The following is a 21,765-nucleotide window of genomic DNA, read 5'->3' as shown; positions in this document are numbered from 1 at the left end:
CATTCTTTTGAAAGAACGCAGCAAAGTGCATATAAATCTGTTATCTGACGCAGAATCTCTATAGAAGTATTTCTGTGTAGCATTAAATTTGAAAAAAATGTGAACGAAAGCCTAAATGCATAAGTATCGGTATTTGGAACGCGAAATGACAATCATTTCAAATATCTACAATGCAATATCAAAAAGATGGAAGTGGTTAATGAAGCGTGAACCATATGACTCCAACATAAAGCAACTCAAGACGGTATATGTGTAGGTAATCGTTTATTGAAGCTAACATAATAGCAAGTTATCGTGAATTTTGTCGCTCAAAATTCTGGCTGAGCCTCTCACTAGTCGATTTAGGGGCGAAATGGGAAATTAATGGTACGGAAGTGAAATTCTTTGGATAAAGCGGAGACAATAGACTTAGACGGTCGTTTTAGAGCTCAACTAGAGATATTCAATACCATTACTAACGGTGAGAATAGGGGAGAAGAAAGGGTGTTAAAATTTTATGTTTGTCAGTTTGTTAAAGTGGTTAAAAATCCTATTAATGAAATTCGTGAACTAGCAAAAACTGTACACAACAACAACAATAGTCGGAAAGTAGAAAACTCGAGAATCCCGTGAATATGTAAAAGAGGCAAAATAATCAAAAAACATGAATAGGGAACATGGGGCAAAAGAACAATGAAATTGGACATCGGTGACACACAAAAGAATTCGCCGTGCATTCCACTCCAGGTGGACTACATACTTAGAGCGAACAATACAGTTGCAAATTATGTTAGCGTAGATGTTAATATGCTCACTAACATAAATAAATATGAGGTATTTGCTACAATTGAATTAACAAACAAAAACAATTAAGACAACAGCTCCAAACTAACTTAGATCAAACCAAAGTTATGGAGACTCCAATAACAAAACAGAGAGTGTAACTTCATAGCAATCCCATTATATTTATCAGCACAGCCGTTACCGAAACCACTATCAAATTCTAAACAATAGTAGCTGCAGGCAGCGGTCACGTGGCCCCCACAATGGCGGTACGATCGCCTGCAAAACGTTATTAAACTTAAATAGAAGGGACCATCGATGCAGAAACTTCCTATTACTTGGGATCGAAAGAAAATCTCTTATCAAAAGCGATTATTGGGCCGGGATTAATATCTAACTGTGTGCGGATAGGATGGGAATTTAGATCGAACGATAAAACCACCGTGGTCGGGCATTCTTTTGTTTTTTTAGTTACGTGGACGAAGCGATGTTAATGGAATGAAATTTAATTTTTAGATGACATTTTTGTGGATTAATACGTCTAAGGGATACTGTTTACTAAAGTGATATTTTTTCATCTAACATAGGTTTATTCGACATTAAAACTGCCTCTGCAAATCACTTGATCAATGTGAGAATTTAAGTACTCAAAGACAAACAACGATTTCTAGATGTTAATATGAAAGAATACTGCCAGATGAAGTCACTCACGCCGTCTACGTAAAATCATCTTTAAACATTCGGCATATGAAAACTTCATTTCAGCCGAATCTAAAATCAATACCGTGGAAAGAATTCCATTTCAATGGAAATTCAATTCGAGCCATTCAACGGTGCACGCCGGGAAAACAATATTATTGGTAGACCGCACGAAGGCCTATCAGGCATTGAGAACTTCCACTATTGTCAAGTTCAACATTTTCTGAATAATTTGGAAGATTTTTGAATGCAAATAATTTTATTTGAGCTCATTAGGGTCTGTAGACTTTCTTTTCTATTATTAAAATGTACCGTTTAAGTTCTTATTAAATTCATAAATGATATTATATTCTGAAAGATGTTTGATCTCACTGTTCGAATAAAATTTACGTGTACTTTTACGTTAAAACTAAAAATGTATGTATCTATACGTTTATAGTACTTATTCGTTCATATTATGAGATCACTTCTTATTATTATTTATTAACAAACTTTTGCCAATAAATAACTCATTATTGACGATTTCCATTATCAAAATACAATAGATTTCGCTCAGAAATTATATTTGTTATCTCGAGGCGCATAGTTATCTCTCATTCATATTCATAAGTTGAAGGCCGCGAGCGTTTCTGAACGAACAAGGGTTACCAGATTTTAAATTTAATTATTCCATCAATAAGTTTCACTATTCGCTTCAAAAACTTGCTCTTTACTCTCATACAGTTTTGTGGAGATTGTGAACAATCTTTGAACGCTAATTTGCAGTTTTTTAATCGGACAGATCAATATAATTTCATGGATAGTATTGAAAAATCATTTGCCGTTTTTCCGCGCTTTCTACGCGGATCTACTGTCCGTACCGGGATAAAATATAGCCTGTTACATGGGAACAGTGCAGCTTTCCATCTGTGAAAGATTTTTTCGGTTCAGTAGTTTCGGAGCCTTACGGCTACAAACAAAGAAAAAAATCCTTTTTATTATATTGGTATAGAAGATAATATTCTAATGTACCTATCCAATGAGCATAGATAGGAATATCGATTAGAATTACAATAGAGACCAAACCATTAAGCATTAAAAACTGCACTTAATTTATCAGATTCTATATTATACTAAATTATAACCAGCCATTAAGCCAGAGACAAAGCAATATAAAATATTTAAATATGTTCGAAACTTAATTCAAGAATCCACGTACAGTTGGTACCCCTGAACGGTAACCGTGTAATGTTTTGCGGCTTGAATAACCACTTATATTCAACGTTAGATAGCCCAAAATTTATTGTTGGAGAGAACATGAGACCCTAATTAATGGGTATTCTAAATCAAAGGGTTATATATATAGTGTATTATGTGATGCTATCTGGGTAGGAAGATCTTATATTACTACAGGCACATATGGATATTTTTGCAAGAGTTAACTATACGACACCGGTGACTTGAACGCAATGGAGGTTCTAAAATGAACAAAATTGAATTATATTCATAACTTTGTTTTGATACTATTTTTGCACTTGACACTAGTGGACTAAAATTAGAATGCGATAAAAATAGAATATAGCTTTTAGCCCACACACAGAATAGATTTCACATAAAAAATAATTCAGCCAGTATTTCCAGCCATCCACAAAAAAGGTTTAATACAACCAAAAAGGTTGAAAACACGATAAAAATTCCATGCAACACATCTCAATATGCACTCCGTTGTATGGCTTTATGTGAAGCTTTTCCCTTAAAACTGCGGCGATATTGAATGTTTAAAGGTAGGCTTTCAAACCAAGCGTTTCGACGCAGCGTCTATAACTTCATCACCAACTCTGCGTCACTTGGCGACTTTAGATACCCACTATAAACGCACAGAATATCATACGTTAGTCGTTTTCCCACGGTTTCACCGACGTGCCAGGGGCACTACTGCCCGTACCGGCATAAAATACATACAGCCTATGTTACTTGGGACGAGTATAGCTTTCCAACAGTGAAAGAATTTTTAAAATCAGTTAAATAATTTCGGAGCCTTTAGGGTACAAATAAACAAATAATGTTTTCTCTTTATTATATTTGTATAGAAGATAGATAGTATCGATTAGTATAATAGAACATCTATCGTCCCGATATTTATCAGTCGCTCTGTCATAGCGACACAGTCACGGCGCCACTCGCTCGCTTCGAAAGGCCACCTTAAATCGGTGCAAAACGGAACGTCAAGTCCTCAAGATCGTCGAAGCAGTGACGTAGATATATTAGCATTTAGATTATGTCCTCTGGCAGTAGAGAACACGTGGTGTCGTCCATGCCTACCTCTGATTTGTCTCCGGCGAATGAACCTTGCTTTAATGAAAATAGAAATTCCGGTGCAAACCGGTTATAAATGTTGAGTTTGACGGTAACGGGGTACCTGAGTCTGCGCCGTTTTGGATTAATATTTCTGGGGATGGTATATTCTTTGAGGGTGAATGGTTCAATTTTGTTATTTAGGTGTGTATATTTTAATATCAAACTATAACTACTATACCTATTCACACATAGAGCTGTGTAAAATGAACGGCAACTATTCTTTATTTAATTAGGCGAACTTAAATTAACAAAAAAGGCAGGAGTGATACATAAGTTAAGCTAAATGACTTCCTTATTTACAAATATCTTTAGAATTCACTTTAGAGAATTTCCTTACATACACTGCCGCTACATAACTTAGATAAAGAATTCGCATCCCAAATGAATTTCCGAAGAAATTCCATATCGCTTTTTTGTATTGTAGAATGTTATCTTGCCTTCCCTTAGGTTGGCATAAAAACTCGAATAAAGGTAGTGAAAGAGGTCTCATTTTTCTCAGCGATGACGTGACCTCGATACGTTTTTATCGATTGTTTCCCAATCGATCCCGAACACACATCCATTTTACATTATCACTTTTGCACAATATGACAGCTTCGTTCCCCGTCCCCTTGTGCATATTAAAATGCAAATCAAAGCCGGTAGCTGGCGTCGTCGCATATTCCCGATTTTTTCCCTCCACAAATCGATTCGACATTCGTAATCGAGATAGACGCGAATAGTCACGTCTGTAATATATTTTTGGGGTGTCGTAAAGACATCTAATACGAAATCTTTTTTACTTATTCCAATATGTGCAAAAGTAAAACATTTTCCTTTTACGATTGTAATAAAATTCATAATCGAGAATTAATGTTGGAAGGTGCGGCAAGGAAGTGTTGTTTTCTTTTTGTTTGGCGCCATCGTATTTTAAGTAAGGTGGGCGTGGCATTGAGGCGGGTTGTAACGACAGGGTGCCATCTGACGTCACAAGTCACCTTTTGTCAATTTTAGAGCATCTTAAGATCTGCGCGATGTAACGACCGGCGACGCTATTCGCTGACGTCATTTGACACTCTTTGATAAACGCGCTTTAAAATATTTTAATAGAAGACGCATACTTTTAATCTTAAATGAAACTACGGTGGTTTCGTATTTCGATTAACGCTACAAGTTATGATTAATTCTATTCATTTTACGGCGCTCTTAATTTAGATCGTTAAATTAATGTACAGTAGCCCAAGCACGAATATTTGCGAAAAGTTATTCGTATCGAAATCGAGTAACATTTGTATGAGAATTGTACAGCGCCCCTATCGGGCGTAAAAGGAAACAAAACATGGCAGCACGAACATTCTTTTGACGTACGGTAACGTAAACTCTCGAAGGCTGGCTATCGAGTATGGTCGAAACATTATTCACTTGAAAATAGTCGGTGAGAAAGGTTTCGAGAAGTGTAAAAATAAAGTTTTAACCGTGTTTATGTTTGTTTAGAGTTAGTTTTGTGAATAAAATTATTGTTAAGTTATTGGAACAATTAGTAATAGCTTCAATATAATTTAAAATGCAAGGACCGCCACTGTATGAACGTAGTACCGCATATTATTTTTTAGCGGCTTTACTAGAATATTATGGATATCAATCACGAGAAACAAGGTAAGTAATTAAATCATATTTTATTTATTTGCGAACCTATAGAATTAATGTGTTTGAAAAAAAAAATGTTATTTATATGTTTATTTTTAATCATTGTAGAGAAATTACGCGCAGAGCAAAACTTAGGAATAGAATTTACCCACTGGACATAAATGAAACCGAATTCAAAAATATAGAAATAGCATTGCACTTAAAATACTTCACACTAAAGTTTATGCCACTCAAACTTATTAAAACTGTTTACTCACGCTTCCATGAATTCAACCATCATTTCATATTGCGTCTGACTGGTTCTCATAATATTTATTATATTGAAAGCACTTAATTATTTGTAGCAAAAAAAAAACAGAAATACTTTTGTTGTGGACGTGTAGCAAAACATAAACAAATTTGGCGCCCTTACGCGCGTCGGATGTCAAGTGGGTGCGTTCGGTACCCGTCATTTTTAAAAAATAAAATCTCCGTAACTATGTTATATTGCTAGAGATAATGCCATTTTATAATGTCTAATAATTAACTTTGGGTCTCTTTTTTATATTACATTCAGTTTTTATTATAATTTAATAATAATAAAACGTTTAATCAAAGGTAAAAAAAATATTAACAACTAGAGTTAGTTTTCGAACGCACCATTCATTCAACAATCGTTCATTTTGCTCACTGTGGCGCGTCCCTATTTACATTTGCATGACGTCACCTTGGAATTCGAATCGAGTGTTCGATAGTGCTTCGAATGTGGTTCGTGCTGCCTACTATCGACAAACTCCGTTTTCGAATCGAGGCCTCGATACATTGTCGATTCGAATACGTTAGATATTCGTGCTTGGCCCACAGTTCCTAGCAAAACCCAATAATCATTGTGTGCCAATAACATTGGATGTTTGACATTTAAATTGTACATCAAAATTAAGTTTAGTCCTGCATGAAAACTAGGATGCAAACCCTAATGAACGCGTCATCAATTTGATTTCAAATAATTGACTAACTCACTACATCATATTTTGATGAATGTATTTGATATTGTCGTCATCGCACTTAATGTTTCTCGTTAATTTTGAGGTAAGCAACATTTAAAGCATATGACTGAAATAATATTTTTAAAGGACTTTTAAGAAATCTTCAACGTTCCTAATCAAATCACTTGAAAAGATTGAAGGTAGTATTTTTAATTCTTTGCCAGCCGATCGTCTATTGGTCTATTCGTCGTCGTCATACATTAAAAGGCCTGTGGACATCTGCCAAAAGACTGCTGTCTTTTGGCAGATGTACGCTGAAGATATACGCTGATTGTTACGTAACACTGGCAACCAAAATTACCTCCACATGCGTACAAGAATACTTCATCAGGCCCAGGGTTAAAAAAGTATAATTTGGCCTCCTATCATGTACTAGGGTTCATTAATTGCGCCATAAGTTGGTCTGTAGTCATTTTATAACAGGCCCAGCCGTCGCTAGCTATGCAAACGATCCCTACCGAGTGTCAGTAATGTCGGTATTATAACAATTTAAGACGTAAAACAACAATAAGTGTGTCTAATATCTTTATATTTTCGTCGGTTTGCGTAATGAGGTCCGTTCGACCCAAATTGTGGGTGCGTTTGTGGCGTAGGATTTTTATGTTGTTATTCGGAACATCCTTGGTGCTTGTATTTTGTAAGGGATACGTCAATAAATGAATGTTGGGTTTTCATCGTGGATTTGATTAATGGTATTTTATTTTTATCTTGGAACATTACAGGATGAGAAAAACGCCTAACTCACCATGATTTTTTAATTTACAGTTTTTAAAGCAAATATCAAGAAATTATTAATGATAAAAATCAACTCACGTATTGATTGAAAACTATCATGCTAAACACTTTCCAGAATATATCTCACCGCACATCCTATGCCTCATCCCAAGCATCCATTCGAATAAAATCGAATAGCCTTACATATTTCATATACAGGACGAGTTTTTTCCTTCTTATTGTATGCACACACTGGCTATATTTCCCCGACTTTGCGACACGTCATGGGTAGCCACGACACGCATACTAAGTACGTACGGAACCCGACAAAACGTGTCGCCAACAACAGTTTACTACAGCCGTTTTATTTTCCACCATAAAAACGTTTTAGGTACCATTTTCATGAAGCACTGCGACATAATTATGCGGGTGGGATAGACCCGAAAGGATGCGATTTTTAGTCGGGATTTTAATGTTAATGTGGATTCATGCTGTATACTAATGAATGAATGTGTATTAGTCTTATTTGTATAAGTCATAATTAACTACTTAGACTTTGGTGAGTTACCTTTTACCTAATACCCACAGAAATATTTTCAATTGTTTGTTTTTCTATCATAGCTCATTGGCTTGGATACTTCCTATATTCCGTGAATATAAAAACGGCATTACTAGTCAATAATTACTAATTAAATTACAAAATATATTCTAATGATATATCGTAAAAGGTACTATTATGATACCTACATATCATCAGCTAATAATACTGTAGAAATACTATTTAAAATCCAGAGTACATGAACTTTGATTATCATAGTCATTTTATTTAATTACACTCGCTGAAAAAAAAATCGGGACAGAAATTAACATTATAGGCACGCGACGAACATCGTTATTTCTGTGAAATATTCATTGGAACTGTTATTAGGTTATTATGACCGCTGTTAACGTTATAGAATTCTATGCCGTTATTTCGTCAGTTCATTTTTACAATTTCATACTTAAATAACTTAAATTACCATGCGAGTAATCTAGACCCTCATTTGTTGGTAAATTGTTTAGATATTGTCATTTTTGGGACTTTTCCAATATGGCGGTTTGAAGAAGAGAATATTGATAAAAATGAGTGTTTGTGCGTAATCGATATATCAGATCGTATTTAAGTAAGTGAGAAACTGTGTCTATTATATGCCGAATGATAGTGCTGAATTTTGTCAGTCAGCAATGTATGTACCTACATATCATCTTATTTTCCTAGACATCCGTAATAGTAGGTAGAGTCCATCATTTTCGATTAAGCGTATTCTGACTTTAGTTATAGGTTTATGTATTAAAAACCTTCAAATATCGATATTCTAATGAGAAGTACTTAATATCCAACAATTCAGTTGGTAATATAGTATGTATTTACAGTAGAATAATCATTTGTATAGAAATTAAACTTCTAAATGTTCTGAACTCAAGTTCTTCTGATTTGTGTTGGTAGTCTGAGAAATAGAATGTTAAGTCCAATCTGGATAAGTCCTTCTAAAACAAATGTGCTTACAGAAACAAATGAGCGTCCAGAAAGATTTAAAAAAGGAATGCAACTCACCAGCAGCATCGACTTGACAGTTGAGGAAGAGGAGGTAGGCGAGCAGTAGAGCGACGGTGCGGTGGAGCGCACAGCGCCGCTCTCGCATCTTACCGGCGCCGGGCCGCGCCTGCGCCAACACACACGTCACTACGTCGCCCCGCCCCCAACATAACCGCGCGGCGCCCGCGCAAACCCACCCACCAAAACAGCGCACACAATGCGCCAAAACCTTACTTACGCCTTACATATACACATCACAACCAGTTTTGCCACTTAACATTAACATAACCTACAATAATTGATATAATTTGTTTTAATTTATCACAAAAATACGACAACCGCTTCGATGATTCAAAAATTTTCAAAATTTTATTTTTAAGATTAAAACTAGAGAGTTTTTAAAACACGTAGACAACGACGAGGATTTTTTTTTGAATACACTATATTTACAATGGTATTATTTTTTTGCTATAGTCAGGGAGAGACGTTCGTTTAGGTTTAATTGGCTTCACTGCGCGAGAACATTATAGGAAGCACAGTTTGGTTGTTATGGAGTTCAACCATATTCCATTGTTCACACTGTTTCGGTCTTCTCAACTGGACGTGGGGAGGTCACAACACTGGCGCGTCCGCCTTTCACAATAGACACTAGAACTTTTCTCAATCAAACACATTTTTCACTGTTTAGTCGTGAAGTCATGTGCTTCGGCCACTTAGCATTCCACCTGTAAACAGATGGGGTGATGTCAGGAGTCAGCGTGACTCGGAGGGATTCTCATGCTGACTCACAACATTCTTGTCGAATTGGAATGCGCACCCTTCAATATTAGCTAAACGAATTCATCGGGGACCGATACGCCGAAATTCTTTTTCGCTTCTGATTTTGCTCGTAGGCAAATCATGTTCTAATACAAATATTTTTTTTATGAAGCATACAGCGTAAAATCAAATACGTATGCAATGTCACGATTCAAGTACTAAGATCAAAACTTACATAAAACCTACGGTAGTAAAAACGCAAATTATTTTCCGACTATCCTACCCACCCAGTTAGATCTCTAGACAAAATACTTTATTTTCATGACGAATTAGGGTATTATCCGATTTACCTACATTATCGTAAGAAGAGACCAAACAAATAAAAACAAAACACTGCCTACCTCAAAGCCCATAACACAAAAGGTAAGAATAACATAACGCAGAGAACAGACCTTAAATCCAATCCCACATTATATATTTTTGTCCCGAAACAAAACACGGCTAAAGCTAACAAAAGCAGAATACAAACAGAGGGTATATCTGCAAATAAATGTCAAATCCTAATTCATTCGCGGTCACGTGCATTAAATCCCGCCGTTTGAATATTCGGCCCAAATATGACGGTTCAACTGTAATAGAATGGCCCAAGCATCTGTAGACACAATTAAATGTTCCCAGAAGGTTGAATACCAAATACATTATCTTTATTAAATTTTATCTGTACTGGCATCGTAACTTTTGTAGTATTAATCATAGTATTTTTTGTGTTAATACAATTTGTTTCTGTTTGACAATTTCGAGTAGATTACTTTGGTATAAACAAAGAAAAACATGTCTGACATACTTTCGTCATAATGAAGAGTGGAAGCGTGCGTTGACGTGGGTGTATTAATAAACGTTCTTCGGCCTTTCATTATATAGGCCTTATTATTATTGTGATGAATTACTTTGGCTCTAGATAGGAAGGAACTTTTATTAAGATTGCAAAACGAGACCTATTTTATACCTATAACAAAGCCTTATCTATAAATAACCAAATAAAACGATAAAGTTCTCAAAGTTGGCAAGAAATTTAAAGCGTTACTATCAAAGAGATTTCAATTTCAACATCAAAATTCAAGAAGAGAAATTTCAAAATCATAAGATTGGACTCCATATATTTTAAAGACGATATACATATAAAAATTGAGCATAACTCACGGATTCCAATAACCGAGACAAATTCTCAGCTTGTATGAGAAGGAGAGATGTATCATGTCGTAAGTTAGAAAGAGATAGATGGGTTAGAGCCACGGAGCAACGAAATGACTAGACAGAGATATCATAACACAAAATCTCCCAAAAAGTAACGCTCTAAAATGTGGGTGTTCAGGGGACGAGGAACGTTACGAGCCCCGCCCTCAAACGCTTTCTATGGAACTCACCCATTATTTTCAAAATAAAATCACCAATCAAGACCAATCTTTGACAGATTGGTTTTGTTTTGAACCCGGACGCTTCATTAATTCTAGTAACTGATCATGCCTTGACCTACAAGAAGGCGCCTGACCTACAATAAGGCATCTCCGCTATCGTTCCTTTCTCCGTGGTCGAAACTAAATATTCTATGATATAGAGTGGGACGCAGTTTGCAGAACTTATAAGTTCCAATAAGAGTGGACCAGGTGCGACCGTTGATGCCACGAATAGAGCTATTTGCATAGACTCTCTGAAATTGGTTTGGTGATGTAACTATTAGTTATTATTAGTTATAGTGTCTAGCCAGATGGTTGTAGAAATCTGACGAGAATTTATGATTGGAATGAGTTAAATTTTGGACTTGAATTTTTGTGTAATTATTCATATTTTCTTCGATTTCAAAGTGCAGTTGAATCTGCTTAATTAGTTTATTTATCCTATTTACAAAACAGTGCAGTTTTCAGTAATGCAAACATTTAATAAAATATAACAGTGTTTATGAATCGAATGAACAGGATATCACTAAAATTAAACAAACCAGCACCAACCAGAAATCACAAAAGTGAATTGTAACCATCATAGATTTTGTAGTCTGCTTTATAGATACCGATAATTTCACATCACCACTATCCATTTTCGTTCCTAACATAAGCCTATAGAAGCCAGTTTCAGCGAACAGATTAATGAAACGCAACGAACTTGCAAATCTGAAACAATAGGTGTTGTGCCGTTTAAATTTAACTACGCTGAAGTTAGCCGCTTATACGTCAAGCGGTCTGAGCGAACATCAAATTGGTTACGATGGCTGAACGTGGGAGTGTTATGATGGCGATTTCATAGTTTGAATCTGTTAATTTAAGGCTTTTATTTATTGAAGAGATAGATTAGTTAGTGTAGTTGATAGTTCGCTTATTAGGTGTTTTTAATACCTTTATGTAGTACTTAAAGGTTTTAAAGCACACTTCAATTTCATTCATTAAATATCTGTAAACAATTTAGAATTGTCAAGCTACGAATATGGATTTTTCAATTGTAAATCTTATTACCTTAGCAGAATTCGATACGGTTAAATTCAATAACAATTCTCGATACGAGAATCGAACCCAAAGACCACATAAGCACTCCCATTTCTGACCTACAAACCAACGACCTCAAACTCATAACCAAATAACCTTAACCCTATAGGAAACGCCATTAAATCCGTCACCGTTCCTAATCTCAATCTTCGTTATCAAATCTGAGATATCTTAATTAAAGTGTCGTGAACACGGAATAAGGAATGATGAGCAGAGATGCTATAATTCAGGTAGGTCAGGCCCCTTCGTCTAGGTCAAATTCGTACGATGGGCAAGACCAAAACGATCATTTCTGAAATCAAATGAAACGAAAATCTTTATTCGCAGACATGGTTAATACAAAAGGTGGCAAAAACAAAATAAGTCCATTTACGAGTAGGTAAACTAACGAGGCGTTCAAGTTTTTGAGGCATCTGACAACGATTTTTGATATTAAAAGAAATGGTCGGGTCCAAAGAAGGCGTATAAGGGCGGAGACAGTAACATTTCTCGTCCCCCGCACACCTGCATTTTGGCGCACTACCTTCTTAGGACATTTTCCGCTTTGGCATCTCCGCTAGTCATTTTGTTCTCCATGGTAGACGGATACGTAGAAACGTACATACTTATAGTGAAGGAAAGTCTTAGGCAATAATCATCTATCATGCCAGCATACGGAAACGTTTAATCAAGGGCCAATCTTAATTAACTGACTAACGAGCTAATTTGCTAACTGTGATGACAGGGAAGGGGTAATTTTTAAGTTGGTGTTGATGGGGTTAATAGTTGTTTAGGTAAGTTTCAAAATTGACAATACAAAATTCTGTTGAGGGATTGGGAAATTGTTATTATTTCTTGGGCATGATTTTGGAGTTTTAAGAGCATCAGACGAAAATTAGGAAAATAATTACATCGTTTTAAAACACAATCGCACAATTTCAATTCAGTAAGTTTACACATACTACTATTTATTATTATCCTTTATTACACACATTATTTATGGAGAAAATTGTTTACAAGGGCGAGTTTCATCCAGACACTATTATGTAAATTAATGGTTTAATTATTGTTCTTCCTCTGAACTTACATGTGTATGTAACTTACACACACAACCAATCACAGCAACACAATAAACAACTAAATCGATATAGCAAGGAAACGCGATAATGACGTGCAAACAGAAGGTTCTAGAACAAATAGCTGGCCGTCAGCGGCGCGGCTAATCCGTCTCGCTGTCGGCATTACGCGCGAATATGCGAACACTGATGTTTTGAAAGCTGAATGTCGCGTGTAAATGTATGAAAGTACATTAATGTTTATAAAGATAAAGAAATAATCTATACTAATATTATAAAGCTGAATAGTTTGTTTGTTTGTTTGAACGCGCTAATCTCAAGAACTACTGGACCGATTTGAAAAATTCTTTCAGTGTTAGATAGCCCATTTATCGAGGAAGGCTATAGGAAAATGATGTAAAGTAAACTGGATTTGAAATGAGAAGAGCAGTACTAAATGATTCTTTAGTTGGAAAATACGAAAAAAAAATAGTGTCTGTAGAAAAATGGCTTTAAATATCGTTAAAAAAGCGTTTTTAGGCATTTTCAGATTGGTTTTTCTCCAAAACTAGAACTGCTAGAGCAGTTCGGTGTTCTAGACTTCGATTCTGTGATAGATAATCTGCAAAAATTTATATGTTTCACCTTGGATACAATAAAAAAGGGAAATTTTGTTGACTAGTGTAATTATAAACACCAGTCAAATCAATCAATATAAACCATTCATAATAATCACTAATCACGGACAAGTACGTAACATCGATAAACGTAATACCACTAATGATTCACTACGATCTGATAGCCCTCGAAGCCTCCGCATTCAAGAGGCAAACCTTCCCTCTATGCTGTTTAGATAAATTGTGCTGCACTATTAGGAATATAATATTTAAATTTAAACTCATAGAATATATTAAATTGTTTATAAAACACAAATTCACGGCATATATTTTTTTCTATATAATCATATAGAAAAATACATGCTATAGCTAAATACATTTAGAGTATTTTGGGGGACTGAATCTAGGAACTCCTCTTGTACATACCTACTTGTAATGCTTTCGTAAGTACAGATAATATTTTAGTAAGTCAAGTTATAACGTAGGTAATTTAAAAGTCATGTTAAACGAACAAATAAGATGTTTAATTTATTATTAGACGTTAAAATAAAATATGATTCTTCTATTTGACAAAACCCCATAAATATGTTACAATTCACCACGACATCTGTTGAACGATTTCTTCAACAAATACAACACAATACGAGTGTGTAAACACCCCACCAAGAATCTTCAAGTCATGTCCTACGCGCACGCTACGACTCGTAGCACTCGTAGCTCGCAGCAACTAGTTCGTAGCAGCGTAGCGTTTGCAGACAACGAACTAACAAGCAGATGCAGTTTTTGTTCGGTGAAAAGCCGACATTGAAATAAGTAGTTTTGGTTTAAACCAGAATTCTGTTGTAATGTAGAATTATTTTCGAAACTTGCTGTTGCTAATGAGGATACCTATTGTGGTTAATTTGTACAGTAAAAAGTTTTTCACCAAAATTGACGAAACTATTAACTGTTAGTAAAATTTTTATGTAAAGCTGAATACAACAAAACTAAAACATGCTGATCGAAAATCCCTATTTCACGGGCAGCCATTAACGTCATAACATTTGCCTAAAATATAACATTAATTCAGCTTTATTTCCGTAGTGTTTAATTTTACGAGCGCCAGTTATCGCTTGTACCGCGAATCCGACAGAGTACGATGATTCGATGACGTGGCGTGATCTCACTGCTGAATCACCGATTGATTTACGAGTATGCCCATTTAGACTGTGCACTCGAGCGGGTGCACTGTGGGCAATACCTGCTTTGTGTGGGCAATAGTAATTTTCGATGTATTTTTGGTGTTTACAGTATTTATTGCGTTATTATACGCAATGAACATCTTACTGTACTGTATAAACGTTTTTTTGCCTACTCATGAGACGCCACATAATAAAAGTAACAGTAGTTATAAAGGCAATTCAATTCAATTCAATTCAATGTATTTATTTGTGAGCATAGGTATACAGATAGGTCTTAAAAATTAAACATGTTAGAGCTCTATGTTCTACCAAATGGAATTGGTGTACAAATAATTTTAATCCTATTGAGTTTATATAAAATCATAGTGTTTCTATTTTATCATTTAGAAATATTTCAACTGAGTAATATGCCTTATCTATTAGAAATGTACTTAATCTACGTTTAAAAATACTAATATTCTGTTCAGTTCTTATACTTTTTGGAAGTTTGTTATAAATTTTTGGAGCCATTGCAAAAATACTGTTTTTATAAAATGTAGTCTTAGACCTTATTACATGTAACTGATCACAACGACGTTGACTGGTTACTTGGTCAAATTTATTTAAATTATTTTTTACAAACATGCTTGTTTCGTAAATGTATAGTGAGGGCATTGTTAATATTCACACATGAAAAAAAGGTTTTAGTACAACTGATTCATTTCTATATCTCACCATAAAATAGAAAGAGAGAAAACTCGGGTAGATTTTATAGTATAATAAAATAAAATAGAAGATACATATTTAAATTACAAAACATTACCTACAGCATTGTAAAGGAGTACAAGTGAGCTGAGTCGTGTCCTCTACCCACGCACACACTCGCACATTATTTGTCTAAACCTGGGCCGTAATGAATTACTTGAAAGACTACTTTGTAGGTTTAATGATGTTCAAAGGTATAACGTTTCAAAAGCTGCCCGGAGAAAAACAATGAACGAGGATCGAGCTAATTTACCAAAACATTACCGTTTCACCGAAGTTAATGTTCAATTTAATTATCTTGGTCAAAGTTAGGGTTCGTTTAAATCCTAATAAATTCGCCATTCAAACATCTCTCCATTCATACCCTAAATGATGAGATCCATTCCAACAATTGTACACAAAAGATATAATTTTTCCACCACAAAATATTCAAGTCCTAAATTTTGTAATAGCATTTATCTAGTCGCCGAATAATTGTCGGAAAATTCTCGTTTAAAGCCGAAAATGGACGAACAAAACCCGGCTTCCATTTATTTAGATTTACAAACGAAAAAAGAGGAATCGTCGGCGAAATAATTACACGGCAAAATTAAAAAAAAAAATATCTAGCGACATCGCTAAAGCTGCACGATACAAAGTTTAAGCTATTTTTTTTTGTTTTCAAAAGTTTTTTTCTACGTCAACTGTTTTGTAAAGCAGTGTGCACTGTGTTTTGTAGTTGGAACAAAGTAGCCATGAGCAAAACGTTACGTGTCGCGTCCTCAGCACTTTGTTTTTCATTTGTAAACTATATAAATGTTAAGTTGGAAAAGCATTTGTTTTCGCTTCCACGAGTTTACATTTCACTTTTAAAAACTTTAAGTTCACATTTTAAGCGTCTTATTTTATTTCATTAAAATTTTACTAATTACATAAAACCCCCGAGTTCTAAATTCATTCTTCCAGGATAGATTTCATTTCCACCGTTACTTTTATTGAAAACAAATTATTATAAATTATGCATGACAGCGATCGTAGGCGGTGTATTTCTAATAGTCTCGCTTAACTCACAAATAGAATACCCAGGTCTCACCATTATAAACCATCACTAAATATTCATTAGCCAAATAATTCAAATTGGTCGGAATTATTCAGCTTGTGAAAACAGTCGATTTTACAAAAATAAACACCATTATTTATTCAGTTCGTTCGAACCTTTGAGACGGGGAAAGCACGGATATTGAACTGCAAAGATAACTTTGTATAGTGCCATTGTGTTATTTCAATTTTCAACGAGCCGAGCAATTTTTGCAATTTACTACGATACAGAATTCAAAAAGCGTTGATTATTATCAGAAGATAAAGTAATAAATGCATGCAGAATATAACTGAACGCTGCATCGGAAATTCTGCTTTCGTAAAATCACGATTGACTTGATTTGAAAGGACCGTTTGTTGATATAAACTCGTGAACCTCCAATTACGAACCGGTTGTCATCATAATTTTAATTTATAAAAAATACAATCCATTGATCAAATAACAGACCAATGTATGAAATAATATCAGAAAAATACATTAAATAAAAACAGAATGGGATGAAAACCTGAACAGTTTTTGTCGTGACCACTAACCCGAATTATGATAGTACGAAAGATCAGAAAGTATTTTTAGAAGCATTACCTTCTGGGAACTGGTGAAAAAGACAAGATTTACTTTTAGCGAAAACAACAAAGAAAGAAACCATTAAAAGGTAAACACAGTACAGTTAACTTATAAATGCAACCAAAGACAATAACATAAACAAAACATTTCAATTCATATTAAAAGTAGATGTAAGTAATAAAATTTTACAAGGGAAAATAAAACTTTAGTGTTTCCCGATAAGCAAGGTTACCCGACATTTGAATAGTCTGTATTAACGGTACATTTGTAACGCGATTATCAATAACAGTAAATAAATAACAGTAGTATGAATTTTAATCTGGTGTGAAAAATATGAAATGAAGAATTGTAATAAAAAGGGAAGAAGATAGATAAGCTGTACTTTAATAAAATGGAGTAGGATAAGAGACAGAAGCTGAGGCTTACATGAAAGAAGACAAAGAAAGTAATTTGAGTTACAAAACTAACGGAGCATCATTAGTGCAGACATACGAAATACTATTACCCCAACTTTCTCAAGGGGTTACAGATTAAGGAATCAGTAATCCAGAGGCGAGTTAACACAAATTGATTCGGCCGATGCATTAATTTCCTGTCAACAAACGTGCTTGGTATAAATGTGCGATAAATAAAAACTGACTTGTAGCAACAAACGAACGGTATGAAAATTCAATATCCGTTCAAGGCAACGGCGCAATGCAGCGTATATAACAATGGATTGGGGATTTATTTTATGAATCGCGTTTTGTTTTCAGTGCTAAGACTATTCATAGTCGAGACCAAATTGAAAACAATCCTAACTTAAGTCTCAAACCTTTACATAAATAACCTCACATTTTTGAAATAACGAACAAATTAATTATTGACGAATAATCCCTACTAGCTACCCTACCCTTAGTTAATAAACCCTTAGGAGCCTCTAAGGATCGTGGTAAAAAGCAATAAATAAATATGTAGCAAATTGGTAATGAAAAAGAAAGGATTCATGAAAAAAGGCTGAGAATGAGAAAAATGTGCGGCATCACGCCCGCGGACCGCATAATGATGAGCCTGAATACGTGGAGGTTTGTGTAAAGGTCAGTCGGTAAATGAAAGTAAAAATGTTTATGAACGCGCAAAAACCAAATGATGGACTCGTTATTAAAAAATGTGAAGCAAGACTAAAGAAGACAGAAGTCAAAAAAGTCAAAGATCTCATAAAAGGAGCAACTTTAAATTCAAGAGAGTTGAGGCAATCAAATTGCGTAGAAGAACGTAAAGTAGTAACTCTTATTTAAAATATTGTATCATAAAGTAGTCGGGCGACATTCATAGCCTCTAACCATTTGAAAATGTAAACTTAACGTCATTGTATGATACAGTATTATGGGAAGTTTATTCTACATTGTTATAAAGAAGAACGTATATAGTTTTGTTTCACATTCACTCGCCGATAACTGGTCTCTAGAGGGACGTTCGTATCATTGTTATGTTCTAAGGAATGTGCGGGCTGTATTATACAAGCTACGTGGATAGTTTCTATCAGTTTTAGTAAGGAGTTCTGTGTTTTATAGTAATCCAACGGTATTGCATTTTCATAGGAATTGTCAACTCTTAATGGATAGTTGATCACTTCTATATCAGCATCACTAAAAACTGGAAGAAGACAACATATTTTCATTACAATATTGTCACAAGTTTGCCTATAGTCTTGGGGTTTTGGTCAAGAAGTATTTAATTGTTATATACCACAAAAACAAATTGCAATTAAAATAACAAAATCATCTTCTCATCCACTCCCACAATTGTCCAAGACCCAATCCAGAATAATTAAACTATTCCATCTGAATGTAAATTCTCTAACTAAGCAAGTTCTGAATGGCGCATGTTAATCAGTAAACACAATGATTAATTAAGTTCGCAGACGTGATCTTTGTCATTATGATGAGTCGTATCGTCGTGTCCTATTCATACGCAAACGTCTTGATGTTAAATGACAGTGATTCTGGTGACGGAGTGGGGTTCGCGTGAGACTGACATATGTTTCGTGTAGTGATTTAGCTTTCGTGTCGCCGTTATAAGTTTCTCTTACCTTTGTTGTTTTTGATACAACAACAATATTTTCATGTGTGTGACTTGTTGTGACGTCATTAGAGTTTGTCGTGTCGTGTTCGCTGTTATTATTAGGTGCTGCGTTTTTTGTTGGTGTTGTTGTTTTGGTAGGTTTATAAGTTTTGACTGGTGATGTAACACGATTGGATCTTTCACATACTTTACGCTTTGCTTGTCTAAATCTTAATTTTTATTTGTTACGATAGTTATGACTCAGTTTAAGTCCTCATAAAACAAACATTCCCTCGCCACCTATTTCAACTGAGTCACGACCCCATCAACACCTTTAACTGCTATTAATTGTAAGAATCTTGATAGATAGTTAACTCGCAACAAATTACGCTTAGTTTTTCCTCCATTATTTACTCACTGCTATCTAGTAGACTTAAGCAGTGTTTATCGACTTTTAAATGTTAACCAATTTAAGTTAACACAGTTTGCGTGGAGACTAGCATGCATGAACAAGAGCACGCGTGTGCCGCTTCAAGTGTTTCCAACTTAATTGCTATTGACTTAAGGTTGGTATTTGCATGCAAGCATGTTACAAGCAAAAGGATTGGTGGAGTGCTACGGCGAATAGCAGTAGAGATTTTGTAAGTATTTTGTGTGAGTAAATTAATTTATTTTTAATCTTATGTTCGTTTATTCATGACCTGGTAAACTTTGTCAAGGGGTTTAGAAATAGGTGACTTATTTTAGAATGAGCTTTCATTCAACTATTAAGTTAATAGTGTTTACCTGTAATTTTAATTTCATCGAGGCCTACATTTAGGATATCACTGATATATAAAAAATTATTTTTTTTGGCATGATTATGATGTGAATTACTAGAAGTGAATATCATAAGCTTCAACTGAAATGCAATCTAACAAATGATACATATATGCAGCATAAGCTCTTGAAATCTCAACACCACAAAGAAAAAACTCTCAAATGAAACCATGTAAATACACCACTGTATACATACAAACTCATACATATTTTACCGTTCATACGATTGTATGAAATAGAAACATTTACGCAGCCATCTTGTTTGCACACTCACGTTATTTGCACGCACACATAGACATTATATTTGTATGCCGACGTTACGTAGAAATGTTTCTAAAACATCTATATTGACATGCTAGTGATTAAACAAAGCCATTTTATACGTGGAAGCTTTATTTTCTGCTGTGTAATAATAGTCGAGTTTTTTTCAGTTTTTCATAATGTGGTACTTAAAAGTGCATATTTTCACATGATCAAAAACATAGTTTAATATTGTGTAAAACAACTCAGAAAACAACATTTATTAAGGCCCTAATTCTAAGCATTACTAAAAACCCTAGCAACTAGCCTTACTTTAGCCAGCTACCAACACTTTCATAAATATTAATGGAACACAATACCAATTAAAACTATGTCACATCAAAACGCTTAAAAGCATTGCGTCCAATTATTTTACTTTGAGTAAAAACAGTACTACAAACTTTAGTAGCCCACAGTACTAGGAAACCATAACGATACAGAACATGGAAAATAAAATGACTAGTGGAGTTGCCATAACGGAAAATCACTTAAGAAAGTAGCGTACCAAAATGCGGGTGAGCGGGCGACGAGGAACTTCAAACTTAAAATATTTATTGAAATCATGAGTAGGTATTACAGAATGTAGAGGCACATACATGATACCCTGTCAGGGCGCAGCTATACAATTCTAATATAACATTACTTATAAAAAACGTTACTGTTTTCGCCTTTTTACACCTTTGGTCCGACCATTTTTGTAATACCAAAAATCGTTAACACCTGACAAAAATAACCCGAACGTCTCATTATTTTACTGGTAACTGATCGTTTCGGTCATGGCCACCATACGAATTTGACCTAAAAGATGGGGACTGACCTACCTGCATTATAGCATCTCCGCTCTTTCCTTACTCCGTGATACAGAAGCATTGAAACAGTTCCATGTAATATTCCCTTTGCGTTCGCTGTATCTATTTTCATACAGCAGGGAAACTTTTGCTGCCATTTAGCGTAATGCTCGTGTCCACTTACACACCGTACTTTTAAAAGGCTAAGTTGGACTAGCGCTTAGAAGCTTGTAGAGTATTTTTTGGTACACGAAATGTACTGAAAATTCCCTCTGTTATATGTATGTTTTAACACGTTTGGACCGATAATAATGCAAATAATATATTACCAAAAGTAGTCCGTCTTTTAGGAAATCCTAAAATAGCCTAAATCAGAATCACTTTTTTAACAATGGCATCAGATGTCTACAAGCAAATGTACTGAAATGACTTCTTAAAAGGCATTTATGTTATGACGTTGTATGCAATTTAGTAAAGGAAGAGGAGAAACCAACAAAAAAGATGGATGGATCACGTGAGGGATGATATGAATGAAAAGGGAGTGAATGACATGAGGGAATGGAAG

At 34.8% G+C, this 21,765-nt stretch overlaps 1 protein-coding gene across 5 annotated transcripts in view; it reads right to left on the bottom strand.

The window, feature by feature from the left end:
- LOC124635040 (tyrosine-protein phosphatase Lar) overlaps positions 1–21,765 on the bottom strand; it is a 367,852-nt gene that overhangs the window by 183,723 nt on the left and 162,364 nt on the right. For all 5 annotated transcript variants that reach the window (XM_047170803.1, XM_047170802.1, XM_047170805.1 and 2 more), the window contains exon 3: positions 8,758–8,866. In XM_047170803.1, coding sequence (XP_047026759.1) covers positions 8,758–8,866 — 109 coding nt within the window. The remainder of the gene's footprint in view (positions 1–8,757; positions 8,867–21,765) is intronic.

Source organism: Helicoverpa zea, chromosome 12, assembly GCF_022581195.2.
Source record: "Helicoverpa zea isolate HzStark_Cry1AcR chromosome 12, ilHelZeax1.1, whole genome shotgun sequence".
NCBI lineage: Eukaryota > Metazoa > Arthropoda > Insecta > Lepidoptera > Noctuidae > Helicoverpa > Helicoverpa zea.
Note: the sequence above shows the minus strand (reverse complement) of the source record. Positions and strands in the feature narration are given on the sequence as shown.